Genomic DNA, 14,173 nt, shown 5'->3' on the forward strand with positions numbered 1-14,173 from the left:
CGTTTATGGATGATACCAAACTGTTTAGGATAGTCAAGTCAGAAGCAGACTGTGAGGGATTCCAACAAGATCTCACCAAACTGAGCGATTGGGCAACAAAATGGCAAATAAAATTTAATGTGGATAAGTGTAAAGTAATGCACATCGGGAAAAATAACCCCAACCATACGTACACTATGATGGGGGCTAATTTGGCTACGACAAATCAGGAAAGAGATCTTGGAGTTATCGTGGATAGTTCTCTGAAAACTTCCACACAGTGTGCAGTGGCAGTCAAAAAGGCAAATAGGATGCTAGGAATTAAGAATAGTGATAGAAATGTAGCCGTGTTAGTGCTACCTAGTCCTGTATTTTGTTTCAGGAATTATTAAGAAAGGGATAGAAAATAAGACACAGAATATCTTACTGCCCCTGTATAAAACTATGCACACATCTTGAATACTGTGTACAGATGTGGTCTCCTCACCTTGGAAAGGATTCAGAAAAGGGCACCAAGAACAAAATTCAGCATAGATATGCTCTGAATAATAACACAGCAAAACCTGTATCAATTACTTGTTAGGAAGTCTTCAGATAAAAGTGAGAGGCAGAATTATATCCAATACATTTGGAGGTAATCTGGGCTGTCCTCACAAACAGTATATTCTTTTGTAAAGGTTTCACTACAGTTCCAATCAGATAACATTTATTTGCACCAGTGGAGAAATGATACATAGATCATTTTGGAGAGACACTCATCTCTGCAGTGCATTTAATAAAAGAGAAGGAAAGGGATCTTTTGTGACATTTACATAATGTATTCTTTAAACAAACAAACCCCAATTTGATAGCCTAGCCTGAATTCCATGAAATGTTAGTGCTTGATTATAGATGCTCATTGTATAATTTAGGGCTTCCCCTTTCAGCATACCAGAGAAAATGCAGAATTCTTCCTATCCCATTAGGGTTTCATGTTACTGTTTTGACCTTCATGACTTGGTTTTAAGCATAGAATAGCTTGCTTCACAATGACTGCTCAGCATGTTGCTTCATGTTTTCTACTGTTTACGTTTCCAGTTCTTTTAAGAAGCTCATGAAACAACATAGCCTCATTAAGAATTAAGGCAGGATGGGGTCTAAGTTGCAAAACACAAATTGGGCTTTTAGAAACCCCATAGTTCAGGAGGAGGGTTGTTTGATTTTACTCATTATAGAAATGAGACCAGCTGTAAAATTTAGATCTATATCTTGGTTCACATTTCTATCTCCTTCAAAATTCAGGCATATTCAAAACTAGGATTTTAGTTTGTTCTTATCACAAATTAGGTGTTAAATGGTCAGGCGCCTTCTCCCATAATAAAACATGATACCCTATATAGGTAAAGCGAGGAGGTGCATCACAGGAGACACAAAACTAGTTAGGGACCTTAGCCCATAGAAGAGAATGGGAACACAAGAAAAATGAAGAACTCCCATGATGCACTCCATCCAGTGGTATTTCTGAATTAAAATATTTTGGTTAACAGTCAAAATATACTGGTTTTCAGTTTAATGTTTTGTTTGGTTTTCTCTAACAAGTCTGTACATCTGAAAAGCAAGGAGGTAGTAATTAATACATTAATCTTTTGTACACAAACATAAAATGTGATTGTTCAATAGACATTTTCATCATTTTTGTGATCCTTTCAATGAATCAGCCCTGAATAAGTTGCCAGTACTTAAAAAGGTGTTAGCTATTATATAGCTTTGTTCTTACATAGTTATGCTAGTCAGTTTGCTATGGATTGAGGTCTTGATTCTGAAAGACTCTTAGGGTCCACTGAAAATGTGCCTTGTAGCATTAGATTTAAGATAAAGATCCCTACTTCACACCTAGATCTGAACTTTGTTTAGATAAGAAAATAAATCAAATCCCAGGGTCTGACTGCTTTTCAGCTTGGCGTTCCAAAATATAGTTCTGTATTTAAATTTTCCTAGAGTGAATTTGGAGAGAGACTTAACTACATACTTGGACCCCCAGTTTATATTCCCTACCATCTCTAGTTTCAGAGTGTATTAGTGTGTGATATGGGACTGCTACAGAAACTGCTTTTGTTCTCCAGGAGCACCATTCTTTGAATTGTCCGGTCCCCAGAAGATGTCTTTCTGAGGGTTGTTCATTGAAATTGGCCAGAGACAAAAATACTGTAACTCTACAATGGCCATGTTGTAATAGGCTGCTGCTTGTTGCATTACTCTGTCACCACATTTAGCTCCTGTTGTATTTTCCTGAGTAATTACAGTCTTAAGACAAAGAAAAGGAAGTATTTCTTCACACAATATACAGTCAACCTGTGGAACTCCCTGCCAGAGGAAGTTGTGAAGTTCACGACTATAACAGGGTTCAAAAGAGAACTAAATAAGTTACTGGAGAATAAGTCCATCTGGACCTAGCCAGAATAGGCTGGGATGGTGCCCTTAGCCTCTGTTTGGCAGGGCTGAGAATGGGCAACAGCAGCATGTGATGATTACCTGTTCTGTTCATCCTCACTGGGGCACTTGGCAATGACCACTGTAGATGAACCTTTGGTCTGACCCAATATGGCTGTTCTTATGTTAGTAGATGGCACAGTCTCATCTAACTATTCAACTTTAGGCCTCTGTTTTTAGAAGGTTATTATAACTTGTGTGAGGGACAGATTCTTGGGTACAAGCAAATGTGCTGGAAATTCACAGAGCTAATATAATGGAGATTGATATTATTAGTGTGTGCTAACATTTGAGGGAAAAGATTCCAAGACTGACTTTTGTTGTTTTGTTCTGCAATAACAGCTAATTTTGTGGATGCCAACTGTATTTTTCTGTTAAATTTCTGGAATGATGAGTTGAGACCCTTCCTTTTAAGTATGCTTAGCTGCTCCACTGCAGTTGATCTCAAAAGAAACTATGTGGCATATACAACTGCATAGTTGATGCTAGGATTATTCTCTTACTGTTATCTCACAGAGAAATTAGGGCAAACATAATAATGTGCCAAATTTCCAGCCTGTCTCTGCTTTGTACACTTTCTTTTCACATGCAGCTCATTGTTGCTGTGACTGTATGCACAGAAATAAAGAGCAGCTTGAGGTTGATTTAAAAATTTGTCCAACTATCTTTAGATCATTGTAATTAATAATTGGCTGCAAGCAGGCACCACATTTTATAAACTGGTTGTCAGTCCGGGTATGTCGAACTAGGGGGGTTGTGTAGACATACCCTCGTGGAACGAGGTGTACAGCTAGTTCGGATTAGGAACTCTAATCCGAACTAGCTAGTCCGTGCCGCATGTAGCCGCGTGGCACGGGGTCCGAACTAGCCGGCATTTAAAAATGGCACCGGCCGGCTTTATGCAAATGTAGCCCAGGAAATTCAAATCCCGGGCTTCATTTGCAACTCCGTATGACTACATTACCCCCCCTAGTTCGAACTGAGGGGTAGTGTAGACACACCCTCCGTGTTTTTCCAAATACTACTCTGTATAAACTCTGAAACTGTGTCTACACTGGTGCGATTTTGCATCAAAGTGGCCGCTCTTGTGCAAAAACCTGCTGCCTGTCTACACTGGCCGTGTGTTCTTGCGCAAGTAAACTGACGTTCTACTGTATGAAATCAGGGCTTCTTGCGCAAGAACTATGATGCCCCCGCTCAGGAATAAGCCCTTTTTCGCAACTGTTCTTGCACAAGAGACCAGTGTAGACAGGCAACATGAATTTCTTGCACAAGAAAGCCCTATGGTTAAAATGGCCATCGGAGCTTTCTTGTGCAACAGAGTGTCTACACTGGTATGGATGCTCTTGCGCAAAAGCACATGCCAGTGTAGATGCTCTCTTCTGGAAGAGTTTTTTCAGAAGAACTCTTCCGCAAAAGAGTTTTTGCGCAAGATCATGCCAGTGTAGACATAGCCTGAATGACAAAAATAAAGCTAAGACTATGTGCTCTTTATTCTTACAATGCATCCAGTGAACTGAGCGCCTCACAATGTTAATTAAACAGAGTGAGAAGGAAACACTATTGTTCATAAACAGAATATTCTGATATAGGAGAAAGATAACTAGACCACTGCTTGTATCATTTTGGATTCATAGTGCTTCTTGCTATAGAGGCATTTGGCAGAGTTAAATTTTCTTTGTATGATGTAATTTGTCTCATTTTTCCTTTATCATTTCTAGTGATTTATTTGCCACCAAAATATGCCCCTCTTTTATTCCCCATCTGCAAAGTTTCATCTCCAAACTCTTCATGGAGATCATTTTCGGAACGATTTGTTTTTCTGAAAAAGTAGCATGTTGGTCAGGGTTTGAAATTTAACACGTTACCAGAAATTATTTTTTCTCCCCTGCACTGTACACTTGCAGCAGGCTTAGTGATTTCATTGACCTTGGTTAATGGTAGAACTGCTAGCAAGTTTCCATATATATTAGTAAGCTAAAGGTCTGCTTCTGCTCTTATTAACTCCAGTGGAAAGAGGATGGGACCCTGAAGCTTACTTGGCCTCCTCACTGGTGACCTCAAGTGTGAGGATCTTCCTTGAAGGGCACATGAACAGATGGTATTATTAATTGTAAGCAGAGCCAGCTATAGGCACCAGCAAAGCAAGGACATGCTGGGGGCGGCATTCTGGCCAAGTTGGTAGGCGCGCTGCATGCTGACTACTGACAGCCCGGCGGCCATTTGCTCCCTTCAGCACAGGGTGCATGTGTGAATTGCCAGTGAGGAATCCCTGGTGCCATCCCCCTTGGTGTGTGGGGGCAAGGCAAGCGAGAGCTGGGGACCTGCCAGGCAGCTGCAGGGCAGGTCGGGACCTGTCGCAGGCTCCTTCCGGTGGGGTGCGGCCCCTGCAGCGGGCTGGCAGCGTGAGTGAGGCTGCGGGGGAGGGCAGCTGCCAGTATCAGTGGCTTCTGATGAGTGCAGTTTCTCAAAACTGAAATTACTAAACAATTATTTGAGGTCCACCATGTCTCAAAATCATTTGTCAGGACTTGCATTAATTTCAATTGAAAAAATTTAGACTTTACTGAATTATTAAAAGACTACGCACGTATAAAAACCAGAAAAATTCAGTTCATATACATTCTTTTAATTTATGAGAAACTTGGTGCACCAGAAGACACTAACGTTTTTCATTACAGTGTATAGTTGAACCCAAATTGTTTGTAATTGTGATTTTGTTAAAATTAAATGAGTACACTAGTAGGAAATTGTTTTATTTCACTAACTACACATTTTCTGTTTTCATTTTTTTAAATTTTAAACAGTCAAAACAAAAACAAAAACAAAAGCAAAGTGCAAACATGTGTAAAAGCCAACAAAAAAAAGGGGTGGGGGCAGCCAAAAATTTTTTTGCTCGGGGTGGCAAAAAACCTAGAGCCGGCTCTGATTGTAAGATGGTCAAAGTGACTTTGATAAGGGAACGAGGGGTTACATTACATGAGGATCTAACCTTTACATTTAGTGTTATAACAGCACAGTAGATACTGGATCTCTGATGTACTTTGTAAAATAACCTTTTAGAACTTTTTCAGCAAGGCTTTGACTTGGCCTCATTATTTGTATATGGTGTTTTTGCATGCACAATAATTTGTACATGGGCAATATTTGTATGCACCAATGGGTATTTTGTATCTAATTTGCTAATACAAAGCCCTTTTTGTAAACACACAAACTGCCTTTGTGCCTATAAAATATTTGCTTGTGTACAATTATACACACAAGTTTAGAGGCTATTTATGAAAGAAAAAAATTCCTTAACATCAATTAAATGGATAAAGGTGGATGGTAACTTCTTTATCATAGGCTAAAGCCTTAGTCTGTGTGAAAAACCCAAGTAAATAGGTTGTAATTATTGCTATTATTAATAGATATGTGTGATCACTAAAATAAATTATACTGATGGTACATTTATGCTAGTATAACTGTATCCAGGATAAGAGTTGTATCACTTTAACTATCTCAGGTTCTTAATTAAAGCAGTATAAAGACTATGTATAGAGGAGCTCTACATTTCTAATCTGTTAATTATTATTGTAGGTATGTAATAACAATCAGTTTATAAACATTCATCTTTAGTGAAACATACTATAGCAGGGTTAGAGTTAGTATCTAGAACTTTTGCCTTCAGTCAGTAGCACACGTAACTTCATGGAGAACATTGTACTTGCCTGCTCTTGAATCCAGAAATCAAAAGGTTAAAAGTGATATACAACAGTAACCCTTTCATGCTCTGAATCTACAATCAAAGGGTTTGAATTTGGAAGCAATGAGAGGTTCTGAGTACTGAAGACAGTAGGAGTTATGGATTCTCTCAGCAATCAAGCGCAGGCTCGGTATTTTAGGTTACCCCTATGGCTTACCAAAAAGAGGTGAAGAGGAAGCAGTTGACACAATATAAATACATTTATAAACAAAATTGGTAGTCTGTGTCCAATATTTTGGTCTACAGAGATCACCAGTCTGTGGGTACCTACAGGAGGGTCACTCTACCTGGGTGGACAAGATAAAGGCCATGGGCTGGGTCTGGCGTGCCAAGCCATTTGATCCGGCCTGTGGCCACCCTGCTACTCCCCTGCCCCCGGCCAATTGAGGCCTGCGGACAAAGGAGTGTATGAAGTCTCCTCCCCCCGCCAAGAGTGTGTGGCACCAGAGGGAACGTCAGCTGTCCCAGTGTAAGATGCCCTGGGCCCAGGAAAACGACTCTCCATTTTTCAGCTCTCATAGGGTCTGAATGGACAGTAAAAGGCACTGATTTGGATGGTTGAAGCGCCTTATCAAAGAGAAGAATGAGGAACCGCATATCCCTTAAAAGGCACCTGGAGCACTACCTCCCACTGTATTACTACTAGGCTACGTCTACACTGGCATGATTTTGTGCAAGAACTCTTTTGTGGAAGAGTTCTTGTGCAAAAAAACTCTTCCAGAAGAGAGCATCTTCACTTGCATGTGCTTTTGCGCAAGAAAACTCTGATGGCCATTTTAACCATAGGGCTTTCTTGCGCAAGTAATTCATGTTGCCTGTCTACACTGGCCTCTTGCACAAGAACAGTTGTGCAAGAGGGCTTATTCCTGAGTGGGAACATCATAGTTCTTGTGCAAGAAGCACTGATTTAATACATTAGAACATCAGTGTTCTTGCGCAAGAACTCGCAGCCAGTGTAGACAGGCAGCAAGTTTTGGCATAAAAACGGCCACTTTTGCTCAAGATCATACCAATGTAGTCACAGCTCTAGGATTTACCCTACCCTATGTCAGTATGAGCCAGAGTAAGCATTTTTTTAATTTCCAGAGACCATTATATATTTCAAATCACAGGGAAAAGGCTGTTATTGCCAAACAGAGATGCAGATAATTTCAGATAATTAATGGGAAGCTTTAAGGCAAGGCACTTTTGCAACTGCTGATTTGCATTAAAAACTTATTTGTTACATTATACATATCCAATAGAAAACCAGTTTCTCATTTTCTCCCATGCAAGGATGAAAACAACTCAACTGTTTTACTCTGCTCTTAAATTTGCTCTTGCAACTAGATGCTAACTCCATTTTATTAAACAGGTCTGTCTAAATATATACAGAAATGCATGCAGTATAAACAGCCTAACTAGACATCTGTCTTTACCTAAAATAAAAGGCAGTTAATTTTTGCTGTTTCTGTACACCAGTGCTGATAAGTTATTGTACTAGCCAGATGAAATAAAAGTAGTTTTCATACCAGATGTAGCACAGTTGAAGTTTGTATTATGCAGGTGTTCCCCCAGCTGGAAAGTATGGACACTTGCCATTTTGCTGAGATGAGGATTTGTGTTAGAAATGTGAGGGTGTTAAAAATAATTCTACATGTTAACAGTGGGCTTTGTCCCTGGTGAGCTCCATGTGCCTAGCATATGGCCAGGGCAGCAGCTGCTCTATATTTTAATAGGCGAGTTATAAAGTTAGCAACATGTATAGCCATTCAAAACATAAGCAATGGCTTGCAGTCATGGAAACAGAATTAAACAATAAACTCTTATTTGTGAGATGGCCAAACAAAATAATCCCATTGCACTACATTCAGGTGGTTTAGGATAAGAGAGTGAACTTAGTTTCTATTTCTTTATGTCTTTCTTAAAAGTTCTATTTGACAGAAAATATCAGTATTTCTGAGCAAACACGAAGCATTTTAGCACTGTGCTCACAAAGGAAAATAGAAATTTGCATTGGAGTTTTTACTTAAATTATTATATTATTATAGCTTTGTAAGAGATAATCTAGGCAAGAGAATTGCTTTTGCATATCTGATTACTCATGCTATAAAAACTATGCTGCAAGCAGCCTATTCTGCACTAGTGAGCAGTATTTTAGCCTCAGTAAACTTCTTATTTGGTTTTACATACCTAAAGGACTTGGAGGACTCATATACATGTATATATCACAGTGTGTCTAATGGTTAGGAGTATGCTTTGTGCCAAAAAGTTGTTTCATCTTGCCTTTCAATGTATTAAGCAAAATATATGAGTATGCTGAGACTTGGTGATCTACCAAATAGGGTAAGGTTAGGTCAAAAATAAGCAGTTATAGTCAGTGCTCACTGACTATATGTTTTCTATCCACAGGCTGAATAAATGTTGTTATGCGTGCCAAAGCATGTGCAGGCGTGCATCACCAGTAGATACACATCAGTGGCTATGGGCATTATGGGTGCTCTGACAATCAGCTGGCACCACCTGAATCGCTTGACGGTGGTCACCCAAATGCTCAGTTTACAGGGAACACTGGCTATAGTGTACTGCACTATTTATTCGCATTTTTATATAGAATCATAGGACTGGAAGGGACATCTAGTCCAGTTCCTTGCACTCAAGGCAGGACCAAGCACTATTCTAGACCATTCCTGACATATTTTTCTAACTTGCTCTTAAAAATCTCCTATATGGAGATCCCACAACCTCCCTAGGCAATTTATTCCACTGTTTAACCATCCTAACAGCTAGGAAGTTTTCCTAATGTTCATTCTAAACCAGCCTCTTTGTCCTATCCTTAGAGGTTAAAAAGAACTATTTTCTCACCTCCTTGTAACAACCATTTTCAAGTACATAAAAGGTTATCATGTCCCCTCTCGGTCTTCTTTTTTTCAGATTAAACAAACCCAATTCTTTCAATCTTGCCTCATAGCCTTGTAAGTCATGTTTTCTAGACCTTTACTCATTTTTTATGCATTTCTTGGGACTTTCTTTGATTTGTCCACATCTTTCCTGAAATGTGTCATCAAGCACTGGACACAGTATTCCAAATGAGGCCTAATCAGTACAGAGTAGAGTGGAAGAATTACTTCTTTTGTCTGTCTTATGACACTCCCACTAATACATCCCAGAACCATGTTTGCTTTTTCATATCTCATACAGTAATATCAATAAATATGAACTCTATTAGATGCATAAACAAAAGGGGTGACTTTTGCATCTTTCTGTCAATCCAGAAATCCAAATGCAAAATCCAGGTTGTAGACAACAGGTGGATTGGTGACATCCATGAGGGAGTCTGGCTCCACATGTTAATTAATGGATTGTACACATTTTTGTAAAATTTACATGAGCTAGATAAAATGGTCCTAGGGTACAATGTGGCTTCTTGGCTCTGTGCTTACCTTTGCATTAGAGGACTCCTTCATCCTAGGGGACTGACTGGGTGGTATAATATTGTCATAATGCTCCTCTGCTTTCTGGCATTCAGTGTCAGTGAGGAAAGAGTTGTAAATGGGAAACCTGTATGCACTGGTATTCCCTGGCTTCCAGAATAGACCATTGGAACTTTGGGCAGCTGGGTGTAAATTAGAGCAACCTTGAGACTGTTTAATTTATGATGGAGAACAATCTTGCTCCCTGCCAGCCCCAGGATTGGTGGAGTATAAAGGTGGATCAAGCCATTTTCATGTTTGATCTTGTACCAAGTTTAGCTCTACTGGATGGAAGAATCTAACCCAGTATGTAAAATAATCTTCATTTTAACCTTATTCAAAACCATGTCATTTCCAAGAGGAAAATCTCTGGAAACATGGAAAGTTATAAGGCTAAGGGGTTAGCACCAAACGCTTGTGTGTGGGGATGGTGGGGGTAAGTGGGTGTGTTTTAGAACTGGCTGGGGGCAACTCTGTTAATTTGTGGGGGTAGAATATGGGTAGGAGAAATATAAGAGCTCGGCAACTGAGAGGTTTAAAATGGAATGTGTGCCACTTGTGGGATGTGGAGAAACTGTGGGAGGAGCCTAAGCAATGGATGCTTGTCTGGGATAATGATATTTGTAGGAGGCTTAATATCTTGATAGGTGAGGTATTATCAGGTGTAGCCTACTATCACGGAGAATAAGTGGTGGGGATGGCTTCCAGGGGGCGGGAGGAGGAGGGGGAAAAGAAAGAGTCTGTTTCTGAGGTTAGGCCAGGACATGGGAGAGGGAGGCATGGGCAGTGGAGAAAGCAGGGACAAGATGTTTGGAATGTCTATGGTTAACTAGTGGGTTTAACAACTGGGAAAGATTCAAAGTGCTTCAGTGTACAGGTTTGACTGGGAATAGAACAGTTAATGGAAGAGTGTTGTAAGGGTTAACAACCAATCCAAAGGTAAGTTAGTGAGTTATTAATAAATTAATAGGAAAGTGACCCAAATATGCTGAACCCACCTTAAAAAATATATTAAGAAAGGGTATGTCTACACTAGCTCGTTAGTTCGAGCTAGGTAAGCAAATGAGGGCAACCGCAGTTGCAAATGAAGCCCAGGATTTAAATATCCCAGGCTTCATTTGCATGTTCCTGGGCGCCACCCTTTTTAAATCCCCCTTAGTCCAAACTAACTGCCTGTGGCTAGACGTGGCAGTTAAACATTAATTCGACATAACTCCTTAGTTCGAATTAACGTTTAACTGCCGTGTGTAGCCGTGGGCAGTGAGTTCGAACTAAGGAGGATTTAAAAATGGCGGTGCCCGGGAACATGCAAATGAAGCCTGGGATATTTAAATCCTGGGCTTCATTTGCAACTCCGGTTGCCCTCATTTGCCTACCTAACTCGAACTAACGAACTAGTGTAGACGTACCCAAAGAGAATAAGAGCAAATAGTTATTTCTTTGTTTCTAATTACCATATAAAACTTTAATTTAACAGACGTTCCTGTGAGAGGTGCTGGATTGATGCCCCTGAATTTCTTTTATCCAGGGATGATTAATATGAATACATATCCCATCAAACACTTTTACCCCAACTGGGTTGGTTGGTTGGTTGCAACTTTTGCAAACTTATTCCACTGCAATAAGAAAGTTTTGTTTTTTACTCTTGTTTATGGTAATAAATAGTCCCCTTTTGGTCCTCTATGAACTGAAATAATATGTGGGTTGAGACTTTCTGGGCCAATTGAGTGTAAATTGGAATAACACTATGGAAGTCAATGGATCTATGCTGATTCACACCAGCTGAGGAGCTGGCCAGTTTACAGTTATTCAATATAAAATACCTTAAAAGACTAAATAACCCACTATAGGAGAGATCTTTATTTATTTAAAAACTTTGTACAACAAAGTATAAACTATTACATTTTAAACAAGAAACAAGAGAAGGTCTTACATATTACAAAGGAAGATGTATTGATTCTTGAATTACTATGAACACTGTACATGAGAATAAAAAATCCAAGTTATAGAAAACAGGAATAGGACCAAAATATGCCGTATTTTAATAATCAAGGAAATGTGCTGAATTCTAAGTATACAATTTTGTTTTTCTGGAAGAGTAGCATTTAAATTCTATCTAGAAATGCAGTATTCCTCTGCACAGAAACTAATAGTACTATTCTCATAAGCAATGATACATTTACAGAAATGTTTCTCAGTGTGATGATTTTACTTCGGGAGATTCACTTATAGGTGGAGAAATTTTCCTATCATATTCCATGTCTTTTTTAAATCAAATGTTACTGTATGGTATAGTTTAAAAAAGTCTTTATATTTATCAGGTCCTTAAGAAACATCCAATGCAAATATTATTTGCAATGTAAATTTTCTCCAAACTAGATTAAAAAACCAACTTGAGAGCACATAAGTGTCTAAAGAAATAGATTTTTATTGACCATTATCCTTTCTTACAAGGAAGTTAGAAAGGAGAAATACATTGTAACCTATTATAAAGTTGTTATTTTGTATATCGTTAATGCTATACTATCTTTTTGAGATTCAGTGTAATTGTACCAGAACTTAAAACCCATTATAAACCACACCTGAGATCACCTTTTAACTGTATGACCTACTTGGCTAGGAAAAAAAAAGTTTTACAAAATAGCGCAGGCATATATTTCTTGTGGAAAAGTGCCGCGGTCTAATCCAAGTACAATAATTAAGGCAAGACTTTAGTCTTTATACAGAAAGTGACAATACCCACATTATAATATGGAACACATATTAATTTTGAATTACAGATGTAATGTGTGGATTACAGATGTTGATTTACTAAATAATTTTTTTTTAAAAGCAAAAATCTATAAATAAAATAGTAAGTGCTTTCTTTAAGATAATATTCTTTGGCTGCGTTAGGAGCCAGTGAAGGGTTAATAACTAAAATGCATAAGGTCCCACTATTATTGTTAATCTCAGCACTGAACTTGTACGATAGTTCAAACTGTTGACCGTCAGCATCTCCAGATCTACAATATGTTCTCTTGGTCCTGATAGTGATTTCACCAGTACGAGCATTGCACTTATTGCACTTGTTTGCTGGGGGGAAAAAAAGAAAAGAAAAGATAAAACTGTTTCCTTCAGGCAAATCTGAAATAATTCTGTAATTATCTCCTGATGCTGCCTATATACTTCATTGTAAAAGGACTCATCTCCAACATCATCAGATGCATAATTCAAGCATCCATGACCATAAGAAATCTAGTTTTTATTGTTATATATAGCAGACAAAGTGATTCATAAGGCAAAAATTGGATCTCAGGAGTTTATAAATAATTTTTGAAAAGGGACCAAAGAAAGGTAAGACCTCTTTCATACATTCTAAAAATAGTATTCATTTTGTACATCTTATTATTTAATTTGCATCAATCCAGTCTACAGAAAACCGCCATAAAACAACTGAATGACATGTGAATTCAAATTTCTGTGTTATGTTTCCTGAAACTTTTATAATACTCCTGAAAAATAAAGGTCTTCAACCCTGTCAAAATGAAACCTTTTCTACAATCTTAACTGTGCCGTTGATACCATTCCACTACAATATGTTATGTATATTTTTATGAAAGCCGAGATTCTGATGTCATCATATGACTGCAGGAGTTGGGGGTCTTAGACTTGGATTTATTAGAATTATTGTTCTGAAGTCAGAGCATTAGATCCTAGACAATGAGAGTTTTTACTTTTTTACAGTAGAGGAAAGAAATTTTATACAGATAAAATGTATTAAAAGCTAATAGCTGAGAGCCAGAGATGATCACTCTAGTTCAGATATATTGAGGAACAAAGTGAAATATAAGGCATCCTTTCATAACTCTCCCTTCCAAATGAAGAACAGCCACATTCTGGGTGCTGGCCTTGGGAATACATGATATAGACTTAGAAGGTGTCATCTGGACCTCTGGCAGGGATAGCAGCTCTTCAATGGGCATGTCCCTGCCCTCCTTGCATTGTAGGATATCTATGCTGGGCATACTTAAGTAGTTGGAGCAAAGGGGGGCCCTCCTTCATTACCCCTTTCAGAGACTTAGTGCCTACAGACACCATGCTGGGCACAGAGCAACACCACCTCCTCCCCAATCTGAGCATGACTCTGCCTTCTAAGAATGACAAGTGAACATCAGCTTTGAACTATACACTTAGGGCTTCTTTCAGCAGTAAGGACAGATTGTCACTAAACCACATATCAGTTTCCCCAAACCAGCAGTCTAGCAGTTCATTTTCTTGTACCACGGAGCTCTTCTTCTACGTTTGGCTGTCATATGCTATTTGGGTTTCTACAGTTCTGAAGACCACAGCTCTGTTTTTCATCAATCACTTGCCTCTGTATTTATTTTCCAGGTGATTGCAGTGAATACTTCTTTTTATGAAAGGGAACATAATTTGAAGACAATGAGATTATATGGGAATAACTGAGGTCATAATTTGTCTTGCTGAACCTTATTATCACTGATGCACTGAATGGAAAGAACCCAACTTTGTTCTCTGAGACAGA

At 38.7% G+C, this 14,173-nt stretch overlaps 1 protein-coding gene and 1 long non-coding RNA gene across 4 annotated transcripts in view; one reads left to right on the plus strand and one right to left on the minus strand.

Annotated features, from left to right (window-relative positions):
* The window catches only part of LOC112545636 (uncharacterized), a 113,470-nt gene that overhangs the window by 56,023 nt on the left and 43,274 nt on the right, over window positions 1-14,173 (plus strand). The gene's annotated exons all lie outside the window — the stretch shown is intronic.
* EFEMP1 (EGF containing fibulin extracellular matrix protein 1) overlaps window positions 11,486-14,173 on the minus strand; it is a 74,061-nt gene continuing 71,373 nt past the window's right edge. For both annotated transcript variants that reach the window (XM_075925509.1, XM_006122142.4), the window contains exon 11: window positions 11,486-12,720. In XM_075925509.1, coding sequence (XP_075781624.1) covers window positions 12,562-12,720 — 159 coding nt within the window. In that variant the 3' untranslated portion in view covers window positions 11,486-12,561. The remainder of the gene's footprint in view (window positions 12,721-14,173) is intronic.

This window comes from Pelodiscus sinensis, chromosome 3 (genome assembly GCF_049634645.1).
Source record: "Pelodiscus sinensis isolate JC-2024 chromosome 3, ASM4963464v1, whole genome shotgun sequence".
Lineage (NCBI taxonomy): Eukaryota > Metazoa > Chordata > Testudines > Trionychidae > Pelodiscus > Pelodiscus sinensis.